At 40.2% G+C, this 24,135-nt stretch overlaps 1 protein-coding gene across 6 annotated transcripts in view; it reads right to left on the bottom strand.

The window, feature by feature from the left end:
* Mindy3 (MINDY lysine 48 deubiquitinase 3) overlaps positions 1–16,114 on the bottom strand; it is an 82,221-nt gene extending 66,107 nt beyond the window's left edge. For 2 of the 6 annotated variants that reach the window (XM_052156380.1, XM_052156381.1), the window contains exons 1-4: positions 15,817–16,114; positions 5,961–6,040; positions 2,083–2,143; positions 239–409 (exon numbers count right to left, since the gene is read on the bottom strand). In XM_052156380.1, the coding sequence (XP_052012340.1) occupies positions 239–409; positions 2,083–2,143; positions 5,961–6,040; positions 15,817–15,910 (406 nt within the window). In that variant the 5' untranslated portion in view covers positions 15,911–16,114. Of the gene's footprint in view, positions 1–238; positions 410–2,082; positions 2,144–5,960; positions 6,041–15,816 lie in introns of those variants that run through there. The other 4 variants (XM_052156382.1, XM_052156383.1, XM_052156386.1 and 1 more) reach the window with 4 other exon arrangements.
* Between the last annotated feature and the right edge of the window lie 8,021 nt (positions 16,115–24,135).

Genomic DNA, 24,135 nt, shown 5'->3' with positions numbered 1-24,135 from the left:
TAGCTAGAATTATTTTTAAAATGCTTAAGAGACAGATGTAACTCCTTTTGCAAAAAAAGCACTGTCTTACACTAAATAAAACAATGGAAAACGAGATAGAATATATTTAATATTGCTAATTAAACTTAAATAGAGAAAGTATTATCAAAACATAAAATATCTTCTCTTCAAAATTTTCAATAGATTTATTAAAACAAAAGAACAAGAAATTACTTCATGAAATAAAAACATATCTTACAAGAATGTTCCACTTGGCAACTAGACTGTGCAGGACTCCCAGAAATCCTAGCCGCTTCCTCGGGTGTCCTTCCTCTCAACCATGAGACCAAGCAGTATGATCCAGAGCTGTCACAAGCACTTTCTAAAATATCACATAAGGTATGACAAAGAAGCTCCTTCTGCTCTTCCTCTAAAAATAACCAAAGTATAAGTTACAATGGTGTGTCTGGAAAAGAAAATCGAGTCATGAGAAACAATAAGAATGCCTCAGCTTAATAATGAAAATCAAGTGTTGTCTAAGAATAAGGAAAATCCATATAACCAGAAGACTGTCTATTACTCTTTAGAAGAACAATGTGCCTGAAGATTAAATAAATAGTATCACTTTAAATCCTGACATCGGCTAGAAGAAGACTGAAAAGTGCAGAGTTTAACATCATGAGAGATAGTAAGTCTCCACTTGAGCACCTCAGCACTTAACTCCCTTTCCTGCAGAATCACACATGAGGAACAACAGGGCCCCGGGGACCTCTGTTCTCCTCATCTGCTGCATTCTGCCTGGTCCATTTACAGGAAGAAGAGCAAGACAATGAGACACCATCCGCACACAAACCACAATCCATTACTGTAGCAGAAGTACTAAGCAGAAGCCGCACCAGACCACAGCATGCTGAGCACTGGGGTTTTGTTGAAAGGCACAAACAAGGCCATTTGCTCCAGAACCTGGGCAGCCCCTCCCTCTTTCAAGCGGTGTCCGCTCTCCAATGCACCGTCACACTCACACTTCCAAATGAAACCAGTGTAACTGCGTCCTATATTACATTTTACAGTCAGCAATGGTTCCATTCACCTCAAAACACAGTCTTCATGACATTATGATAATGTTTTTCAAATTTGTCAGAGACTATATTTTTGAGGAAGAAATGTTTTCAGCAATTAAAAGGCATGGTGATAATTGACTCTCAGAGTTTCTTTATTGAAGTTGTGCATTTCATGTTCACACTAGATATATGACCAGGACTCTTTTAACTCCTCAGTTCAGAATCTGGAGGAGATTCTGCAGTCATGGGTTAGAACAAAAGCTATTCCGTTCTTACACAAAAAGCTGGCACTGTAATCTCCTGTCTTCTTCTAGAAGGAACTGTGAGACTCACAAAGAATTCTGCGACTGAGGGAAGGTCTTTGTAAATTGCCAAGTGGAGTGCAAATGTTTGTCATCAGGTGGAGTCCTGTATCAGAACCATTCAAGCTGCAGAAACTCTGATAGCTTCGTCTGCAATATAATGACTTTCAGTGTTCCCATTTAATAATGCATTGTAATAAAAGATAAAAAAAATAAAGCAAGAATGCTGAGTTCTTCATCAGAGCTCAATGAGGCAAAAAGAGAAAACAGGTGAGCCGGAGAGGGAAGCCACCAGCAACACACAGTGTGGTGGTGCGGGAATGCAATCCTAGCAACAAGCAGTCAAAGGAGAAGGACCACAATCGGAGGATGGCCTGGCCTACACAGTGAGTTCCAGGCTAGCTTTGTTGTGTAAGTGAGACTCTGTCAAACAAACACCAGAGCATATGGGTATTCATTATGCGCATACTGTCATCTAAAGGTTAAGAGAGCATGAGGCCTTATGACTCATAATACTCTGCCTCCTGTCTCTTACTGTAGCAGAAGTACATCTAAAAATGAACATTTTAAAACAAAGTCACTGTTGATGAAACTTTTTGAAACTGAGAATAGTATTCCATCAATTGTTTCCTACTGAAGACAGACTTTTAAAAAAACGAATCACTAACAAGAAATGCGACGCAGAGAAGGTTTGAAGGAGAAGACGGAGGAGAGAGAGATGTTAAAGCCAGCTAGCATACCTGAGCAATCCCGCCAGGACGACTTCTCGGAGGAAAACAGAAGCTTCTTCAAAAGAAATGCCTTTACACAATTAAAGCAACAGTTAGAATGCATGGTGGTCACAGCTCATGCAGCTCTTTTATTTAAACACTAGAAAAACTTAACTCCACCCTTCTCATCTTTCGAGTAGTTTTACTCAAAGTCTTTCCCCATAGTTAAAAGTCAGGGTATACAGATATTTGCTTAGAATATACAACTATAAACTTTGCTCCAGATTCACAGATTACCCCATCTCAGATACATACATTCTAATAAGTAGAGAATCAATTCTCATAATAGATAGGAAACTGGATTTATAGAAACCTAGTAATCTGTTCACGCAGTGAAGGTTTACAGGAATATCTCTACATTTCTCTTGTATTTCTGGGATAGGAGACATCTAAATACAACAATTGTCCATTCTTTCCTGTAGCTCTGGTCTGTTATACAGAGAATATCACTACTGGCCATCTGCAGAAACTTAACAAGGCCCTGTCATAAGCTAAAAGACAAAGCACCATGGATGAAACTCGTAGTACAGAACTTGCCTACCATGGTGAGATTATGTGCTAGATGCCCAGTGCTATGGAAAGACATGGTGTGTGTGTGGGGGGCTGGGGGGCAGGGTGGAGAGAAAGATGGGGGAAGGAAGGAGGGAGAGAGAAGAGGGAGAAAGGAGGGTGAAATGAGGGCAGATAAAAATCCCACTATTAGAGTAATCATTTTCTCACAAGAACTTACAATTTCATGAAATAAGTCATCAAGTTATATAGTTTGAAAGAAAAATGAATTGATTTCTAATTTTTTACTGGCTGTCATAGAAAGCCATGGACTATAGGACAGTGCCTTCCTAAGGCACAGTCAGCTGACTTGTTTAAATGTGGGTTCTTGGGCTCCACCTATTGATTATGAACCGTAGGGTGAGTCTAAGAAATGGGGAGGGGGGGATATTATGACTCTTTGTATGCTATGAGGAAGCAGGATGGAGACTGATTTTAGTCAGAAGGACCTAAGCTTGAGTCTTGATTCACTAATCAATCAAAAGTGCTAAGACAAACTGAAAGATTTCAATAAGGATTATATGAGGAAATGTATGTTAGGCACTCAGCATACGCCTGGCACCCAACAGGCCACCAGGTCAAAGAATGTGACCACCCCAACAGTAAAGTCCTACTGTACCTACATAGAAATAAAACAAGCACTATAATTAAGTCTATGCTATGATCAACAATCAACATAAATTAACTACCCTGTGTACCTACTTACAGAACAAACTTTGAAGGTAAAGCAAGGTTGTTTATCCTACTACTAACTACTGCTGTCAGCATATAGCATTGCCTCCACCATCTCTTCATAGCTACTTTTAGAAGAAGGAATTATAATGAATACACTAAGCATCGTATCTTCTGTTTTTTCCAGAAATCAACAGCCATAATCAATACTTCTATGAAGTTCTAAGATTTACTTGTTATGTCAACATTTAAATTTTGTTGCAACATATTAGGTTGGTTGCAGCTTTTGCTACTATAAATGAGTTTCTTCATGAAGAAAACTTTTTCCATATGAAGGATTATTTTTAAAGAGAGTTTCTCAGAAGTACATTATTCATACTCTGACCAGTCTACAACACCGTCACAGAATCTTAGTCAAATCTCAACTAGACAGCAATATTCAAGAGTGTCAGTACCACTCCACCAACATGTGTCTTGACAATTTTATATTTAGAGAGTTTTTTTTAAAAAAAAAAAAAACAAGGAAGCAGAATCAAGCTGTACTTGATTTTTACTGGCCTGCACTCAGCAAATGCCTTTACTTTTTTCTCGTCTAGCGTCAGTGTGCCTGTTAACAGCTACTTTGTGATCCCATTTGACCTTTGGGGATGGAAGGTTTGTACGAATTTATTGTGAAAGACAGGCAATATCCCTCAATAATAATATTTATTGAATTTTTTTCTGAGCTTAAAGTAATCCTTGTTCTTAGAGCATTGGTACATTAATGTTTTGGTTCCTTAAGGATATATTTGGCACATGGTAGAAGATGACCTAAAATCATTTGCCCCTCAATCTGCTGGTCATATTGGTAGTATTGATAAAATCTCAATTTATTTCACCATGGATCAGAGTTCCTTTATCATACTATTAATAAATGTTGGTAAATTCTTATTTAATAAATGAATTAACTGTTTAATGATATTCCTATGTACATTTTCTAGAAGTATCATGGTCTAAAATAGTTCAAAATGTTATTATTATTATGTTGACTAAGTTCTTTTGTTACTCTTAATGATTTAATTTTGATGCTTAAGCAGAAACACTAATTATATATATATAATGTATTTATATATATATATAAAACAAGTTTATTGATTGAAAATATTGGCATGTTTCTCAAAGCAAACCCACTATGTTAAATAAAGGCCTGTAACAAGGCAGTCAAAATTTTAATGTTATACCTTGTTTATTTTTGATATACACTGATTTTTAAATGCCTGTAATCTATTTTCTGTTTAACTATATTCACAGACCTCCAATCCTATAGCACTATTACTGACCACAGTGACTATTTCTAAATGTAATACACATGACAGGGCAAAGATCTTCAGATTCAGACAAGATTCCTATTGGTACCTGAAAGTTGCCTCACTCCGGAGGCAAAATAGAAATAATATTAGTAGTATGTAAATATATGTAATCACACAGAATATATAAATGTTCTATAATTAGTGTTATATTTAAATTTTCACTTTATATACTTAACCACTTTGAAGCAAGATTTAGACACTCATATTTTTCCTAATAATTTTACCAATGTGAAAACAATTAGCTTTATTCTTTGAAGAAATAAAAACAAGATGATCTATAAGGTGTATTTTTAAATAACTCAAACTGTTTTTCATTTTTTTATTTTTTAGATTAATTTTATGTGTATGAATGTTTTGCCTGCATTTGTGTACGGGCATCACATGTGTCTGGGTTTGCAAGAACAACAGTGCTTTAAAACTTGAGCCATCTCTCCATTCCAGTGATGGCTTTTCTTTTACAGAAAAGAAAAATAACTTCCTTTTAATTGAGTGATGTTAGCATCAGGAAGATAATGTTGGGAACTTATGTAACTAAGAGTTTAGAAATGTTTCCTGCATGTCCAGTGGGTAATTTGCATCATTTCTAATTAAATTAACATTTAAAGTATGACTAGCTTTAGGTTACAGTGACAGTCAGTCACACTTATAACAGTAAACCAGAAGCTGATGATTCCAGCAATTTAACAGTTCATAGCACTAGTCAATTCTGAAATTCAAAAACATTAAGATTTAAAACTAGGCCATTCTGAAAACAAAACAAAACTCTTCTGTACAAAGAAAAAAATACTCTTTAAATTGTGCTTGTAGTAGGTTGCAACTTACTTAGAAAGGCCAATCTTTAGCCAAAAATAATATAAAACATTTAGGCCATGAAAGCATGCACTTACTCATCTGTGACTTTCTGTAGACATCTTTGTAGATGGAATAAATGATCAAGGCCTAATTGCTATGATTATACCCTTTAAATGTGTACATCTTACAGGATCAACAGGCTCATTACATTACACAGGGATATTATCTCTAATTCCCAGTCTTCTAAAAATAAGGGCACACCCCTTACTTTTCCCTTGAAAACTGTCAAAATGCTACTATTGTAAGGACTGGTGCTCTAAAATAAAGAATTTATCTTCATTTTGGATAGTTAGCACTCTATGTTTAAGAAGTGTTAGATGGGCATATCTGGTTGTTCTACAGAGTACAGACATCAGAAAACAAAGGCAAGTGCTAAACTTTTAAACGCGTCCCTATCTAAGGAGTTGGTAAAGTAGTCTATGTTACCTGAACAGGTGCAATAACAGCACAGGGGCCACCTTCAAACTGCTCTAATGCAGATCCCTCTGATTCACTAAACACAAACCCTAAAAATGAAAGCAAGTAGCAAGGATTAAAAATAGTTTCAATAGCATCTATAAAAGAATTGTTCGTGTACTTTGCTCTGAGATCATGTTTCACAACAGCAAATATCTGCAGTTTTTGGAGAAAATGCTTGACCTTTTAAAAGACCAAGAAGACTCTGAAAAATGTTACATAACTATTGTCTCTCCCCCAAAATATTTATATAATCTCTCTCTCTCTCTCTCTCTCTCTCTCTCACTCACACACACACACACACACACACACACACACACACACACATACACACTTTACACCCAGGAAAGGTAAAGTGGACTTTAACAGGAAGGACATTAAGTCTGATTTTATTTAATTCTTAGTCTACTAAATGAAATCAGCTCACGCACGCCAAGCACACACTCAGCTCAGCTGCACTCAGCTAAGCTGCACTCAGCTAAGCCGCACCTCCAGCATCTTAAATCTCATTTTTACTTTAATTTGCTTAAAGGAAGACTAGAAATCCAAACACCCTTTTCCAGACAGTGTTTTTGTTGATGTTCACTTAGGCCCCCTCCCCTTATAAGGATAATTACTGAGAGCACTCACTGTAAGGGAGCACTCACTGTAAGGGAGCACTCACTGTAAGGGAGCACTCACTGTAAGGGAGCACTCACTGTAAGGGAGTACTCACTGTAAGGGAGCACTCACTGTAAGGGAGCAGTGGGCTAGGTGACAGCCAGAATACTTGCCTATTTACCTACTTTATTTCAATCCTTGAGTCACATCCTGTAATTTAAGAACTAAATGGCATGGTGGAAAGTGAGTGTTCATAGGTTGGCTCTATCTTAGTTTAAATACTCCTAATCAGCATTAACTGATAGCAGCTAAAGGTATTCAGATGGCTATGGGACAGAAGTCAAGAGAATCCACTAGAAAAATGGGGGTGGGGGGTGAGGGAAATCAGATTATCTCCCTGAGCCTCAGTGGTCTTATTTCTAAATGTTCACTTCTAGTTCCAATATACTGAGGATCTACTGAATTTCAGTAATGGTTAAATTCAGTAATCCAGACAACACACTGGGTTTGCTTATATTTCATAAGTACTAGATCTTATATGTGCAATTCAGAATCTATACAAGACTGCTACAGTGGCCGGTCTACAGGAGTTGACAATCCAGTTGAAATGACATGTAAATAGGTAAAACTAAAAGAATATGTTAATGTAATAGAAGACTGAAGGGTGTCCTGGGTGCAGAAAGAAACAACTAACTCTGCCTAAGCCAAATATTGCCAGATGAACTGGAGGCTGATTATGGCAGGGCATTTGGCTGGGAAACAAGGGTAGGCAAATAATGTTCAAGCACACCAAGTATCGGTATTAAAGGGAAATGACTGTAAGAGCAGGAAATGTCGATAGAGCAAAGGGAAATTCAATGCAGCTGAAGGGCAGGTTAGAGGGAGAAAGGAGCGCGAATAGGCAAAAGGGAAGAGAAGAGGCACGCACCACACAGACCTATGTGAGCCTGAGGAAACTCTGGTTCTTGCAGGACTATAAAGGTTGCTTCTTTTGTAAAGGATGGAAATAGGAAGGCTCTATGAAGAGCACAGTAGAGATGTAACTGGCCTAATAAAAGCTACTTTCCTGTGGAGAGGAAGAGCTATTTTTAAATGGTATTTCTAAAGTGAAATTAAAGTTTGACTACTCCATGTAAATGGAGCATGCTTGATATAGAAGAAATGAGAGTTGCCTCTGGAGTTTCTACTGACAAAAACCAAAAGAAACCAAAAAGCTAAAGACCCAGCGCTTCCTCACCATGTCTTTCCTTTATCTCTTCCAGACAGCATTTAAATGTTTCACAGTTTTTAAAAACATCAGTGATTCCACCAAGAAATCCACCCCACACCCTCTCTCCTGGCCTCGAAGCCCTATCCCCGGTATCCACATGCAACAGCTCAGTGTTCCCAGTGCAGTGTCTGCAGATGCGGTCACCCACCCCTGGCTGCAGCAGCTCACTCTGTGCACGCTCGCTGGCCCGTGCATTCTGGTCCTTTGTTGCATGTTTCTCCTCCATCTCACTGCAGCCCCTCTTAAAAGCTGATGCTCCCAGGGCCCTGGCCTTGAGATTTAGGCTTTTTCCTTTCTGTGTGTTCTCTTTGGTAATATGCAGAATTTTATCTACTCCTAATAATTTCGTCTTCTCCCTCAACTTCCATTACTGACTGTAACCAAGAAATCCCCAACTACAGAGCAGACACGGCATCTGTAGTGGCTCTGCAGTGACTTCAGTTCCCCTGGTGAGATTGTTCCAGGTCTTCAGACATTCCTCTCAAGTGTTGGGACCACAGGTATGTTCCACCACACCTTTGTACACAATGCTCCTTCTGCCTGAAACACGTGCTTGCCCTTTCTGAAGAAACTCTGACTCATCTTTCAGGCTTCTTCCTTCCTTTTAGATCAAGGCTCCAAAACCTACCTCGAATGTGTCCTGTATCTCATCCGCTTATGGTTCAGAGAGCTGGCCCTCCCCCTAGAGGACTGATAAAGGCTTCCAAGCATACCGCCCAGCTCATCTCTAACCCCTCCTCGTCATCTGTACTGCCTGGAGAGTATTACAGAAATGGAAAACGGACTTGGTCACGACCTGATGAAAATATTTCTATAGACTCTCAGAGCAAGTAAAATAAAACATAAACTCCCCTTTTCTGGTCTAAAGACATGGTAAGATCAGCCAATTCAATGGACCTCCATTCTACTTTTACTTTGCCCAGCTAAAGTAAAGTAAAGAACAGTAATGCTGTTCTTCTCTCTTGATGAAACGCTTCCTTCTACTCTGGTCTTCATATTCTTCAGGACTCAAGTTAGATGTGAATTCCTTGGAGAGACTTCCTGGAAGACCTAAGTATTCTCCCAGGCCTCACAGAGGCAGCATTTATTATAATCTATATTTATGTTAATTTATTATACAGGTATCTGTGGCTGTTTTTCACCATATGCTGTATAATCACTGCTTGTTAATGTTTGTTGAAGTTCTGAAAGGGAAGACGATCAGGGGTGTTTGTTTCTACGATGTAAGATGTAAAATAGATCAGTTTCAAACATGTAAAGGAGCCATTGCTACCAGGCAGATGTCAGGATACTGGGCCTCAGGGCAAGCTTTGGGACTACAGATAGCAACACAATTCTCCAGAACAGGTCAGTACAGTGAATGCCACTGCACTGCGAAGATGATGAAGCTGTCAACATTACAAAGTGAGCAGAGGCTAGGCCAGCAAGGCAGGCAGGATGACAGCTTAGAAAAGCAGGCAAAACAGAGATAGTAGCAGAGGTTCCAGAAAAGATCAATTAGATACAAGAGTAGTCAGCTGTGGCATGTGCTAAGACATAAGTGCTGGATCAAGCCCGCTATCAGACATACTGCAAACGGAAACTTGAGCTAGGAACAGCCAGACTTTAAATGACAGGAGAAACAGCAGAAGCAAACCATTTGTTGTACAAGTTTCAGAGAAGGAAAGAGGGGGCAGGATGAAGAATTATTTTGACCCTTCATTGACTATGTAAAAGAATGAAGGATGTGAGAGAGAGAGAAAAAGACATATGCTTTAATCCCAGCACTGAAGAGGCAGGGTCAGGTGAGATCAGAGTTTGAGCCCAACCTGGGTTTACTTAGTGAGTTCCAGGCAGCTAAGGCTACATAGTGAGATCCCATCTCAAAACAAAAACCAAAGTGAATGAATAGAGGATAGATAGATAGATAGATAGATAGGCAGGCAGCCACAGACAGACAGACAGACAGACAGACAGACAAAAAGAAATAAATGGAGGCCAATGCAGTGACTTACAAGAGTGACTCCCAACCAGAGAGAGGCTGTCAGACGCGCCCTCCCAACCCCCTACAGACTTACAGTACTAGAGACTGGTATAGGGGACCCACCTTAAAGTTAAAGTAGTTTTCACAACACTATCAAGACATTATCTGCCTTCATGTTAAATTCATTAATTTTTAACACTGTAATGGGATGCTGAGCTCAGAAAACATAAAAGTTGGTGACTTAACAGAATAAGTCTTAGAAAATTTCTAAAACAAAGAAAAGTAAAGCCACTGGCTGGGATCAAGGGAATAAAGAAGGTGAGAACTGAGTGCCTGTTGTGATGATGACTCTGAGATGTACAAGGGCAGCTTATTGGGGTTCCCATCAAATGATAAATTCTGTACCCCAAGATCTGGTTGCCCCAAGTTGAACAAATTCCTTTGTTATATGAACCTAGCTCCCCAATTTAAAATGAAGTGGCTAAAAAGGCTAGAGCCTGTGATTAAGAGGTAGAAAGAAGGCTGGGACTTGAGGATAGAGTGAGCGAGATCTCAGGAGTCTGGGAAGGAAGGAGAAAGGGGGCAGAAAAGAGAGGACCACGAGCACAGGGATGGAGAGCAGGGCTCAGCTAAGGTGTAAGACTGTCTGCTGATGCCAGACAGGGTTAGTTATCCACAACACCCCGGAGCTCCTGATAACAGCAAGTGGGGAGCTGGACATAGTTAAGGTGGATGGGAAAACATGGAAGTGACAACTAAAAGTGCAGGTTATCACATAAATGTCAGGTCTGACCTAGGACTGAGAAGCCAAGCCAAGAATCTGGGGCCATACATTCGAATCCGCCTGTCCCACACGTTCTCTTCTGCTAAGCTGGGCTGGGCCTTGCCAGCACTTGAATAGCAGAGTTAAAGCCAAGAGACCGGCACTGTTTGTCCGAGGAGACTACAGAAGGAGTCCCAGTACTGCATGGGAGTGCGGGGTAGGAGTGCAGTTCTACAGACTTTCAGTTCGTGTAATAAATAGCAAATCAGAAGTGAATCCGAGCCAGGTGTGGTGGCGCACGCCTGTAATCCCAGCACTTGGGAGGCAGAGTCAGGTGGATTTCTGAGTTCAAGGCCAACCTGGTCTACAGAGTGAGTTCCAGGACAGCCAGGGCTACATAGAGAAACCCTGTCTTGAAAAACCAAAAAAAAAAAAAAGAAGAAGAAGAAGAAGAAGAAGAAGAAGAAGAAGAAGAAGAAGAAGAAGAAGAAAGAAAAAGAAGAAGAAAGAAAAAGAAGAAGAAGAAAGAAAAAGAAGAAGAAAGAAAAAGAAGAAGAAAGAAGAAAGAAGAAGAAAGAAGAAGAAAGAAGAAGAAGAAAGAAGAAGAAGAAGAAGAAGAAGAAGAAGAAGAAGAAGAAGAAGAAGAAGAAGAAGAAAGAAGAAGAAGAAAGAAGAAGAAAGAAGAAGAAGAAAGAAGAAGAAGAAAGAAGAAGAAGAAAGAAGAAGAAGAAGAAGAAGAAAGAAGAAGAAGAAGAAGAAGGAAGAAGAAGAAAGAAGAAAGAAGAAAGAAGAAGGAAGAAGAAGAAAGAAGAAGAAGAAGAAGAAGAAGAAGAAGAAGAAGAAGAAAGAAGAAGAAAGAAGAAGAAGAAAGAAGAAGAAGAAAGAAGAAGAAGAAAGAAGAAGAAGAAGAAGAAGAAAGAAGAAGAAGAAGAAGAAGGAAGAAGAAGAAAGAAGAAAGAAGAAAGAAGAAGGAAGAAGAAGAAAGAAGAAGAAGAAGAAGAAGAAGAAGAAGAAGAAGAAGAAGAAGAAGAAGAGAATTAGAATTTGATTCCCTAAAGAGTCCACCAGTATTCGAAGAAGAAGTAAAAACATTGATAAAAAAATCCGTTATGATGCATCTATCAAGATCCTTGGTGGGTGCTTATGGTTACAATCACGCTACAGTGAGCTGTTTGATTTGTACCCTTGAACATGAGTTTGTTAACATATGGCTACTTTTCTTGTCAAATGTTTTTTCACTCAAATTATTTCCTATATTTATTTGCTTATTAGAAAAAGAACAATTTCTGATTAAATCTAAAATTACTCATCTAGTAACTGATTTGGCATAGAGTTCTGCAATACTTGTAACATACAGTGACACAGTGAAATGACACAGTGTCCTCAATTTCACATTTTATAACACCTAATTTAAATGTGGGCCATGAACCTTTTTGCAAATTTGGTCTTTATTTTCAATCTCGACTGTACATACACATACCTCTCCAACCAACTGGACAACTAAGGGCTCTAAAGTCTTAGTAACTAGTGTAAAATCAACAGCACAGACTTGGTTAGAGTACTATAAGTCAGATGGTCTGGGCTAAGTTAAATATCTGAAAAGGGTCTCATTTTCCTTAGCTAATAGTGTTAGAATAGATACATTTACCCTCTGTTGTCTTTCAAGGTTATAAACCCTGTCAGCATAACATCATATTGTAGATATTTAAAATCTTTGAATTAATGAAACTATATTACATATTTAAGGTACCAAGTAATTAACCCTCTCCTGTGCTTGCACATTGTGGCTTTTAAAAAGTTGTTGTTAGGTAAGCAGTTTACCTAACAATTACAATTTAGTTATGCTAAAAGAAAGGAAAACCTAAGTTCAAACTTTGACCCAAATGACCTAGTACTGAACTGTGTGTGTGTGTGTGTTTATGCTATTGTTAGAGGACAACTTGCAGAAGTTATCTTTCTCCTTCAAGCCTGGAAGTTCTGACATTAACCTCTGGTGGTCAGGCTTGGAGGCAAGTACCTTCCTTACTGGGCTATCTTGCTGGCCATTTTATATTTTTAAATGATCCCTCACTTTTCATTAACATAAAAATTGTATTTTTCCTATTATATAATAAAGACTATCTCTTATTCCTGAAAACCTCAAAATCTAATTTTAATCAAATATGGCCCTGCCCCATCACAAAAAAGATATTCTCACGTTAAGCAGTTATAGATACCTTTTTTTCCATCACAGCTTAGGGTGAAACAATAAAACACGAAGTTTGGAGGAAGGGACAGTGGGCTTCCTGAGCTCCTAGGAAGAGCTAAGCTAAGGCCAGGAAAGCACTGTCCCCAAATGCTTCTTAAAAGATGTTTTAAAAAGCTGTGCCTACACTATGCATGACAGCTTTGGTGCAGCATCAGAGGAACACTTAGAAAGAGAAAAGTCCCTGGCCCTGGCAGGGAGTCTACCACACACCAAGTTACACAATCACACTGAAAACTGATCTCCTGAACATCAAATGTCCCCATCAGTATGATCAATACTATTTCTGTCAGAAGGCACTAATTTGGGTTCTGCTGGGACATGGTCAACATGACCACTTCCTACTGTCTCCAATGCTAACATCCTTAGCACCTTTCCTCCTGGGCTACAACAGGGACCATCTGATCTTAATTAGCATCTCACCACTGTCTACTCTCTGTCACAGCAACCAAATCAACTTCAATCCAGAACCTCTGTCTCCTTTGCTCCAAAGCTTCCAGTGACACTCATTGCATTCAGAATGCGGGCCAATGTTCTTTTAATGGCTTATATGACCATATTACTTTTAGAATGTTCATTCCCTTCCCCTTCCCACTCCTCCCAACTCCCCCCCCCCCCAAGCAACACTTAACCAGCAGAGAACATTAGGCACCAAGACTTTCACAGGGGTAAGGCCCTGCAGTCTGGAACACTTTCTTCGGATGCCTGCATGGCTGGCTCTGGGGACTTGAGTGTTCCCAGGACTCTTTGTCCCTCACTAATGACCAGACAGGTGCTTGTCCTTTGCTTTGCCATCCTAGGCTTTGGAGGCCAGGGCTCGGGACACCAGTGTGGTTTACAGGAAAAGAGCGAGTGCTGCCAATGAACTAAAAAAAAAAAAAAAGTGAAAACTTATTTTCACAAGGTAGGCAAATGACCAGGAGAAAATGGAAACAAAAAAACAAATTGTCAAACTAAAAAAAGCCAGTTTGGAGCTGCAAGGCATGGCGCTGTCTTTTATCCCAGCACTGGCCAGACAAAGCTACATGGTAAGACCTTGTTTAAAAAACAAAAGTAACTTCAATTCATGCCTTTTCTTAAAAGACTTATTGACTTTACACAAAATTGGAGCTCTGGAGAGATGGCACAGTAGCTAAAAGCACAGGCTGCTTGGGAAGTGGGCCCTGGTTCTAGTTCCAAGTCCATATGCAGGCTCACAACCATACATAACTTCAGTTCCAGGGAATCCAATGCCCTCTTCTGGCCTCTGTAGGCACAAGGTATGCATGTCGTGCACATACACACAAAGAAGCAAAAGACTCATATACATATATTTTAAGTAAAAAAAATGAAAGCAAATAGATATTTAAATAAGAGTTCCTCAGAAATAACCCAAAATGCATACTTCTTTAGCTTAAATGGATTTCCAAAGAGTTAACTGAAACTGTGGCATCAATGAAAACCTAATAATTAAGTGCTACTCTGTTGGTTTAAATTAACAAGCAAAGCAACATAGTAGCTTCATAACTGTAACCTCACAAATGTAGTCTCTCTGAGTGTAACTTTGCTCTACAAACCATTTTATACCTACATCTTATTTTCCCAAGCCTGAGGTTATAGCTGTCAATTCAATGCATTTATCGACCACAAAATCAAGCCACCTTACTAATGCAGGAAGTCAGTAGTACCCTATGACTACTCTATCATCCCAAACGATGACCACAGCACCATTTATCAGTGCCCTCTAAGAGTAACTCTGAACATCATTGGACTAGCAGAGAAAGTGCTGTGATCCATCATCATCCTTTCAAGAATGTAACTAACAATATCAGACACCAGCACGAAATAAGGGATACTTGAGGCCAAGTGAACAATCTTGCAGAGAGCAATACCGTGTTTCCATTCAGAGCACCACACCTAACTACATTAATTACAACATGAAACTGCTTTCCGGCATTAGTCACCTAGATCTCCACCCTCACAACCCCCGTCCAAAAAAACATTCTAAACACTGATAACTTTAAGCTCACATGGAGGCTGGAGGTGTAATGATCCTGACAGTGGCACCCTTTTTAGTGTCATACATTGCAGTCCCAGGGCTCTTCCCCCCTTCCCCCCTGCAGCAGGTCAGCCCAGAGTGGCAGAGGCATTTGGGTTCTTTGGTAAACATTCTTTTACCCAAGCTCTCCCCATTAAAAGCCATTTACAGCCATGGTTCTCAACCTGTGGGTCGCGACCCTTTTGGGAGGACTTATATCATATAGTCTATATATATCATATATGTATATGTGTATATATATATATAGTCTTAACAGTGCAGTTATGAAGTAGTAGCAAAATAATTTTATAATTAGGGGTCACCGTAGCATGAGGAGCTGTATAAAAGGCAGCAACATTAGGAAGGCTGAGAACCACTAAGTGCTCAGGGTCTCCGACAAGCCTGAGCGAAGGCAATAACGCTGTGTACCCCAGGTGCCCAAGTCGGGTTATTGGAACCAAGTCCGGGATCTAGAACTGAGCGCAGAGTCCCGAGGGTGGTCAGAGCAGGGGTAGTGGGATCAAGCTCTGCAGGAAAGAGTGCGAGTACCCGAAGATTAGAGTTGTACTAGTACCAAGCGCCGGTACAAGGAAAGAATGCGAGTGCAGGAAGCCGAGCAGCCGGAGCTGGGGTACTGGGACCAAGGGATGGTACAGGGAAAGAGTACGGATACTAGAGGGACTGAAGCCAGGGTACTAAGCGCGAGCACAGGGAAAGAGTGAGGGTGCCAGAGAGGCTGGAGCTGAGATGCCAAGACCAAACGAGGCTACAGGGACAGAACGCGGGTGTCCCGAGTGTCTAAAGCGTGGTTACTGGGACCAAGCACGGGTACTGGCGAAGAGCAGGGCACTGGGGCCAAGCGCCAAGGACCCGAGGTGATGGAGCCGGGGTACTGGGACCGAGAGAGGCGCCCCTGCCCGACTCCCAGAGCCCTGGCTGGGCTGGAACGGCGAGCCCTGCCCTGGTACCTTGCGTCCAGCGGCAGAAGATGGTGTCCGACAGTCCGGGACTGCTCTTGGTGCCCCACACCAGCTCCAGCAGCTCTTTGGTCACTTCGGACATGATGGGGAGTGGGCAAGAAGAGGGTCTTTGCTTCTCGGACTCCGGTCCCGGAACATAGGGAAGGGGAGGCTCGAGAAAAGGGCAGCGGGACGGCGGCGGTCGGACGCGAAACGGAGGCTGAGAGAGGTGCGGGCAGCGCACTGCCGGCAGAGACCGCGCCTGTCAAGCCCGGCGGAGCCGCAGCTAGGAGTTTCCCCTGCCGGAAGCAGTCTGACTTCCGGCTTCCTTTAGCCCCGCCCCCGCGGAGTGCTGGCGGGGGCGGGGGAGGCAATCTCGTCCCCGGAAGCGGAAGTGGAGAGAGCTTCGCAAGCGCTAGGAGACTTCAGCTTCTTCTGGGAGCTGTCCAGTTTGGGGATAGTTGGACTATTGACTTTTGCACTGCCCTCCTCTCCTGGACTCTGCTCTACATTTTTTTCTCTCTTCTTTTAAAAAATTTATTTCTGCTCTACTTTTGTAGCAGGCTTTGAGGATCACACTCTATGACCCGGTCTTTAAAATCTAGGATAATACACAAAACTAGAGGATAGGCTATGCCCTTGAGTTGGAAGTTGCCTTCCATTATAAGCCTTGAAAAATCCAACCAAGTCATTACCTAATTACACCTGTAAATGCATTTGTGTATTAAAAATCTCTCTAAAGGTGTAACGCAAGTTACAAAGCTAACTGGAGCTAAGCTGGCTTAAACCAACCAATTGATAAATAGCACAGATTTTGTCTCCTAAATTTTAAGACCCCCTATGTTGGCAGTACTTGGGATTAAAGACCCAGGTTTTATTCAAGGATTAGCATTCTGTTATATTTAGTATGAAAACTATTTGTGGCATCTAAAAAAGAATTTTCATTGGTTGGCTTTGAAAATGGGAATGGAAAGGGCAAATGTGCATTTGGAAACCGGGTTCTGAGTCATGAAAACCCCAGACTCTTCTGTGCTGTTTATCAAGTTAGCTTTACTCCACCTTCGATTTTTGTTCCCTAAATTAGGAATTGCCATACACTTCATATATTGTAAGGTATAAAAGAAAAAAGATGCGTGCAAAGGATCCAGGTCCTTTCTGGAATAAGGAATATATTCACAAAACAAGGGATGTTTTATTACCGAAGATATTTTGTGGTAATTTGATGCAACACCAATGTTTTCGTACTTTTTGACTCACATTTTAGGCATTTTGCTACTTAATATAGTGATTTTTCAAAACACACAGTTTGCTGATTTCAAAATACAGATATCTTATAGAACATTGTTCCTATGTTAGCTAGTTAAGATAAATAGATAAACTCTTATTTTAAATCACCCAGGTTCAAAACAAGGGTTTCCTAATTTACACTTTTTTTAAAAAAAAAAACAAAACAAAACATTCTTCCCTGTAGTACCAGGGGATTGCTAAAAATCCCTGTTATGACCACCGCCTTCCTCATGAGATTTTAAAAATGTCTTTTATATTCCCTTTATCTTCTTTTAAAAAAATTACATTCATTTATCTGTGTGTATGTACCTGTGTGTGTATGTTTAAACACACACGAACATATAGGTTTATATATAGCATGGCACACATGTAGAGAAAGAGGAAAACTTGTGGTTCTTTCATGTAACCATGTATCTCAGGGATGGAAGCCGTGTTCCAGGCTAGGCAGCAGACTCACTGATCCGTTTTATATTTTATTCCACTAAGGTGCTATTTTGTTGGTCCTAGAGTTTTCTTTAACCTGATTTTATACATTGAAGCTTAGCTATTTTATAAGATAGAATATGCATGTTATTTTACATAAAGCTTTCTTTGGCCATTACAGTCTAAACCAACAATAACTTGTGAAATTTCATAGTACGTCATCTGTAATTCTCTATGACTCTGGTTGTTATCCTTACAATTGCAGAGTTTACATTTTTCCTAAAATTCAGCTGCATGAAATAGTATAATAAAATAAGTATTAATCAAAGGAATGAAACTTATTTATACTGAAAGTTAGGACTAAAATTTCCTTCCTGTGATAAACCAACATTCCAGCTTTGCCAACTCTTAAGACATACATGTCTCAAAGGAAAGATGTAATTTAAGTCCAAATTTCTCTTAAAAGCTATACATATACATACATATATAATATGTAATTCAATATCATATTTGTTTTTCCCAGTAGTATAATGATAGTTATTAAAGATTTGGTCGTATCTACCATTACAGAGAGAAAAGGCTATATTTTAAAAGCATGCTTTTGTTCAGTTTAAATATATATACATATTTAATTTCATTCATGAATACTTTATGTATTAGTTGCTTTTCTATTGCCGTGATAAAGCACCATGACTAAGGCAGCTTATAGAGGAATGTGTTTAATTGGGCTGACAGTTCCGGAGGGTTACAGTCACTGATGGTGGAGTAAACTAAAGCAGTGGGGACACCTGAGAGATCACATCTCCCAGTGCAGGCAGAGTCAGAGAGAACACTGAGATCAGCCTGTGTCTTCTAAACCTTCAGAGCCCTCCTTTTGTACCACACTTCTTCCAACAAGGTCCTATCTCCTAGACCTTCCAAATATCTCCACCATTTGAGTATAAATATTCAAATGCAGGACCCTATGTGAGCCATTCTCAGACAAACCACCACACTATATTTAAATCTTTTTTTCCCACTTCCTCTCTCAAGTCCTCCCCAACCCCCATGGCCTCTTGACTTCCTCTTGAATTCATGTCTTTATCTTTTTTTTTCTTGTTACACACGATTCTTAATGAGTCTTTTTAGTGTTGTGCTTATACACATGTGTTTAGAGCTGATGACTTGGGATTGGAGAGCTTATCCCTGGAGGAATCTGGTTCTCCCTCTCTCAGCAGACAATGGTTGGCCTATAGGTATTCATGTAAGAATCGACCCCGTGAGACTTCTTCAGTCCCCATCAGCTGGTGTTGTTACTATACAGATTTTTTTTATAGGTGGCCATACTGCTGTGGTTTCATGAGAGCAGCTTCCCTACTGTGTCTATCTAACACCATCTTGCATCAGGCAGCTTGATCATCTGGATGTTACCTTTCTTCTGTCCCTTCTGTGATTTCCCATGAGTCAAAAGAACATAGGGTCTGATTGCATATGCATCTATTGTAGCTGGGCACTCTATGGTCACTTATTCTCTGTATTTTGATCAGTTGTGGGTCTGTGTAATAATTTTCATATGTCTCAAAAGGAAGATTTTTTTTTAATGATCAGTTATTTGAGGGTATAAGAATAAACATTTAAAATCGAAAATAGTAATTAAAGGTTCTCATCTAAGATCTTTGCAACTCTGGATGGTTGGTTATGTTTACAGTACCAGGCATAAATTTCCTCCTCTTGAGGGAACCTTTTGTCTACTACTTCTGCTGTTGTTTACCCTCAAGATAAAAGTGCTGTTAATGGCCATATTGGGGTCTTGTCAGGCTAGTCAGTGTTAGGATTTGTAGGACTATTGGTTGCTTTAGGAGAGCTAGTCCGCAGGGAGGAGGCTCCCAGGCCAGTTCACCTCTCTTCTCAGTCCAGCATCTGAGGTGTGTGGTGTTTTCAGCAGCATGGTCTTACTCTCAGAAGGAAAAGACAGAGCTATGGTAACAGCTGACCTGCTGCGGGGAGCCTCTTGGACTCCAGTGACCAACAATGGAAGCTTTCCCATGCTTGGCATTGGGGTTTTAGTTGGGTGGCCTATGGCTCTTAGGAGAGTGTTATCACCCTATATAGTATAGCTCCATTTAACACACACACACACACACACACACACACACACACACACACACACATACACACACACACCTTGTAAAGTATTGCCTATTTTTTTTCTAGCAGTGTTAGTGTAAAAAGTGCATTTTGAGAAAAGGAAAATATCTTGATCTGCGAATTTTTTTTCTTAATTTTAATCTATACTTAGGGGGCAGACCTCAAGCAGACACTGATTAATGTCCTTGTCACTTCTTTTATAGTCTATGTATTATTTTCTATGTTTTACACTTTTAATTAGCAGCACATATTTTATCAAGTAATATTTAATTAATGTTAAATTATTTATGGGCTTGCTTATTCTTTAATTATAACATCTAAATTGTGAGCTTCTTTTACAATGGAAATACAAATTATTATTTATTCAAACTATTTTATTCAATAATTTTTATAATAATATGCACTATCTCACAGCAAGGGAATTATTCATTATAAATCCCTAACGCTGTTAAATTGCTTTTCTTGTCTTTCTCCCAAGTTTCTTTTCAAATGATAGGAGCACATTTTCGCTTTCTATTTTTTCACAAATGACCATGAGAAGAAAAAAATTTCCAGCCAGAGTCCTTGCATCTTAAGTTAGAGTATTTTCATTGCACTATCATAAGTTTTAAAAAATCTCCAAAAACCTACTCTGCAATAAGATTAATAAATCCTGTATAAGTCCCATCCTCCATTCATTGATAAAACTTACTCATATACTCTTTCCTTTCTGGTAAAACCCAGAAATCTTAACAATGCTGATGAATTTTACTTTGCATGGTCTTAACCTCTACCCAGCGGGATTTTCAATCTGAGTCCATGAGAACCTTTCAAACCCTCCATGGTCACATTCAGGTAGGGTGTCATTATGCCAGGATTTCCTAGCAATGTGACTGTGTGGTAGAAAAGGAATGGAGTCATCTGCTGATAAACAATGAAGTCTAGCAAGCTGTGTAATTGCAACGCTCCAGGAATGGCCGCACTGAAGGAACTCTCTTGGATAGTTTGTGTTCTGGAAAAGCCTGCTAAGGAACCAATAGAAAAGCAGAATAAACTTTAGAGCAGAGTCTGAACAATCTAAGTGCTTCAGCTGTGGTATTGCTCATGTTGTCTCACCCCCTCCCCTTCCTTCTTCCTCTGCAACCCAAAGACTACGTTTAGATAACTTCTCAAGTTCTCATGAAGATCTTAAAACTTACATGATGTTAAAATTTGTCTATCTTCAACAGGTAAACAAACTATTGTGGTATGTAATCGGGGACATTGGGCGTAAAAATGTGAACAATGAAAATAACCCTTCATGTGCAACCTATTGATGGAGGGGAACAACGTTAAGGAAGGAGTCAAAAGTGGAGTAATAATCAGTTCTCCGTCTCAATCAGAGGAAACTAGAAAAACTCAAGACTTAAGACTGGGAAAGGGCTGCTGATGTGGTGGAGCAATAATGATTCTGTATGCAATCATGAGGAACGTCGTTCAATCCTCGGGTCTTGTGTAAAGAAGAGAACTGACTCCACATATGATGTTGTGTCACAGCCACCTTTACCCACATCTTATATACAATAATATTTTTAAAATGGAGAAGTTATATATGTGTATACGTGCATATATATCTACACTGGGATAGTGATACACCTTTTAGGTATGAAATAATGTACTGATTGGCTGGTTTTGTGTGTCAATCTGACACAAGCTGGAGTTATCACAGAGAAAGGAGCCTCCCTTGAGGAAATGCTTCCAGCTGTGAGATCCAACTGTAAGGCATTTCCTCAATTAATGATCAAGGGGGAAGGGCCCAGCCCATTGTGGGTGGTGCCATCTCTGATCTGGTAGTCCTGGATTCTATAAGAAAGCAAGCTGAGCAAATCAGGGGAAGCAAGCCAGTAAGCAGCACCCCTCCATGGCCTCTGCATCAGCTCCTGCCTCCAAGTTCCTGCCCTGTGTGAGTTCCTGTCCTGACTTCCTTTGGTGATGAACAGCAATGTGGAAGTGGAAACTGAATAAACCCTTTCCTCCCCAACCTGCGTATTGGTCATGATGTTAAGTGCAGGAATAAAAACCCTGAGTAAGACAAACACTATTGTGGGAAAAAAATTCTGATTTTTCTATAACTAGGAAGACACAAGTAAGGAGCTGAACTGCTTCGCTCCGAATTTCATTGAAATCCTAGGCATGAAGACACTGGGAGATGGGACTCTTCCTGTGTAATTCTGGTCTAATGAGGTCATAGGATTGGGCCTTAATCAGCAGGACCAGCATTCTATTTGCTGTAAGTACACTCCAGAATACATATATTCATTTATTTATTCTCTCTCTTCTTCCCCCTTTTCTTCCCTCCTTTCTCTCTTCATCCACAGAGAAAAAGCCATGTAGCTATATGATGCAATCTGCCACCAATGATCCAGCAGGAAAGTCTCATTCAACCAATGGGCTGCGACCACTTTACTGAGGTCACCTAGGACTATCAGAAAACACAGATTTTACATTATAATTCATAGCAGTATCAAAATTATAGTTATGAATAACTTTGTGGCTTGGGGGCCACCACAACATGAGAAACGGTGTTCAGGGTCGCAACATTAGGAAGATTGAGAACCACTGCTCTAAACCGATCCCTAGAGATATTTGATGTTAGAAGTCTAGCTTCTAGAACTATAAAAAGAAAAAGAAAATAACGTCTACATAAGCCATTTAGTCAGAAAAATTTCATTAGGTCATCAGTAGCTGATCATTATAGGGGTTACAATTTAAAAGCATAACAACACCAACAACAACAACAATGGGACAGTGTCTTAAATAAGAATAGCAGCTACTAATATTTATCACCTTAGTATTATGCAGGTCAGTGCTAAGCCTTTATATATACTACAATGAGTAACTTTCATACCCTGTGTAGTAGATGACTAGATCTCTTGAAAGGATACTTTGCTCTGCATTATGCAAGAAATAAATAAATAAAAAAAAGAAAAAAACAGGGTATAAACCCAGGACCTACCGATGGTTTCAGAGCCTTAATTTTTTTTGTGTAACACTGCTTGGTTATTAATATAAACTTTATTTTAAAAGTAACAGGAGCCTAAGAAAAGTTTTGGGCAACCATGGAGAAGATCATATTTATATTCTATAATGCTGCCTGGCGGGGAGGAGCCTCAGACACTGAAGGGAGAGTGCAGAAGTGGCTAAACCGGTTCGGAAGTGACTGCAATGGTCCTGGAGAAAAGCTTAGGGTTTGAAGTAGACCCATATCAGTGGTTTCGGTAGCAGCAAGTTCCGCAGGCATTTTGGAAGCAGAATGGATGAACTTGGCAGACTAATTAACAAGTTGAGACACAACTCCACCTAAATGTACGATTAGCATCTCTGTGGACAGGGGCAGAGCTGAACCATAGCCGCGCATGGAAGTGGCAGGCCTGCCTGGCTACCTGTGTGGAAACAGGGCTGAGAGATTAGGTCTTTGACTTCTAAAATCCAATACTTCTAAAATCCAATTGTAAAGCTGGGCTGCCCTGAAAGTCAGCCAGGAGAGATGTGAGCACCGCATGAAGCTACCTATGACCCTCGGACTGGAGAAAGTGAAGAGAAATTAGGGCTGACTAAGTGAGTGCAGAGACACCAAGCCGGTGTAGCAGCAGTTGCATGTCGCTTTCTGCAGGCTTTAAGACAGAGTGAGTAGGAATTTATTCCATTCTCTGCTTCAAATCACATGAACCCTTTGATTCGCTCCATATCGTTTCTCACCCCCTCCTGGGCCGCCCCAAGATCCCCTGCATGAAAAAGCCCAGAGCAAAGACGACTTAAATAGGCATGCCGACAAAAAGTGCTTGTTTGCTAATATGGACTTTCTTTAAAAAGATAACAGGAGCTAGAGAAGAGTTTTGATCCGTGGTATGAGAAGATCATATTTGTATTTTACAACAGAAAGAGATGAAGACAACGAAAACTCACAAGGCCTGAACCACAGACAAAGAAGGAAGGAATGTCGACGGCAGGAGAAATAGTCGGACCCAGGGAAAAGCCCTGCGGTGGTTATTCAATCCCAATGGTCAGCCCTGAGATAATATACATAGAAATAACATGATATGGACTGAGCAGGCTGTAGTTATGTTCTGAAGACTATGTGTTGTGGAGAGCTGTGCAGTACTGCACCTTAAAGATGACGCCGGTTTCTGCCTTCTGTGCCACAGAGAGTGTTCTCTGTGGTAAACAACTCCTCATTTGGTTGTGGCTGTTGATATACGGTTGTTTCCGCATATGTGGACCTATCTGCTTGTGCCACATGGCTCACATGGGTTGGCTGCCTAGGGGGTTCTTAAGCTTTGCACGGGTGTTTCCCGGGGTCAGAAGTTAGAAGTCAGAAGTCAGAAGTCAGAGGTCAGAAGTCAGAAGATTGTTCAAGGGCTCCTGAATAAATGGCTCAAAGAAGAGTTCATGTGCTGCGTCTTCTCTCACTGGTCGAGTTAGGCGCCGACAAGTGGTGGCCCATACAGGGACATCAGAACTCATTGCAGTCAG

The sequence above is a fragment of the Apodemus sylvaticus genome, chromosome 14 (assembly GCF_947179515.1).
Source record: "Apodemus sylvaticus chromosome 14, mApoSyl1.1, whole genome shotgun sequence".
Lineage (NCBI taxonomy): Eukaryota > Metazoa > Chordata > Mammalia > Rodentia > Muridae > Apodemus > Apodemus sylvaticus.
The sequence above is the reverse complement of the archived record's forward strand: the minus strand, read 5'-3'. Positions and strand labels throughout refer to the sequence as shown.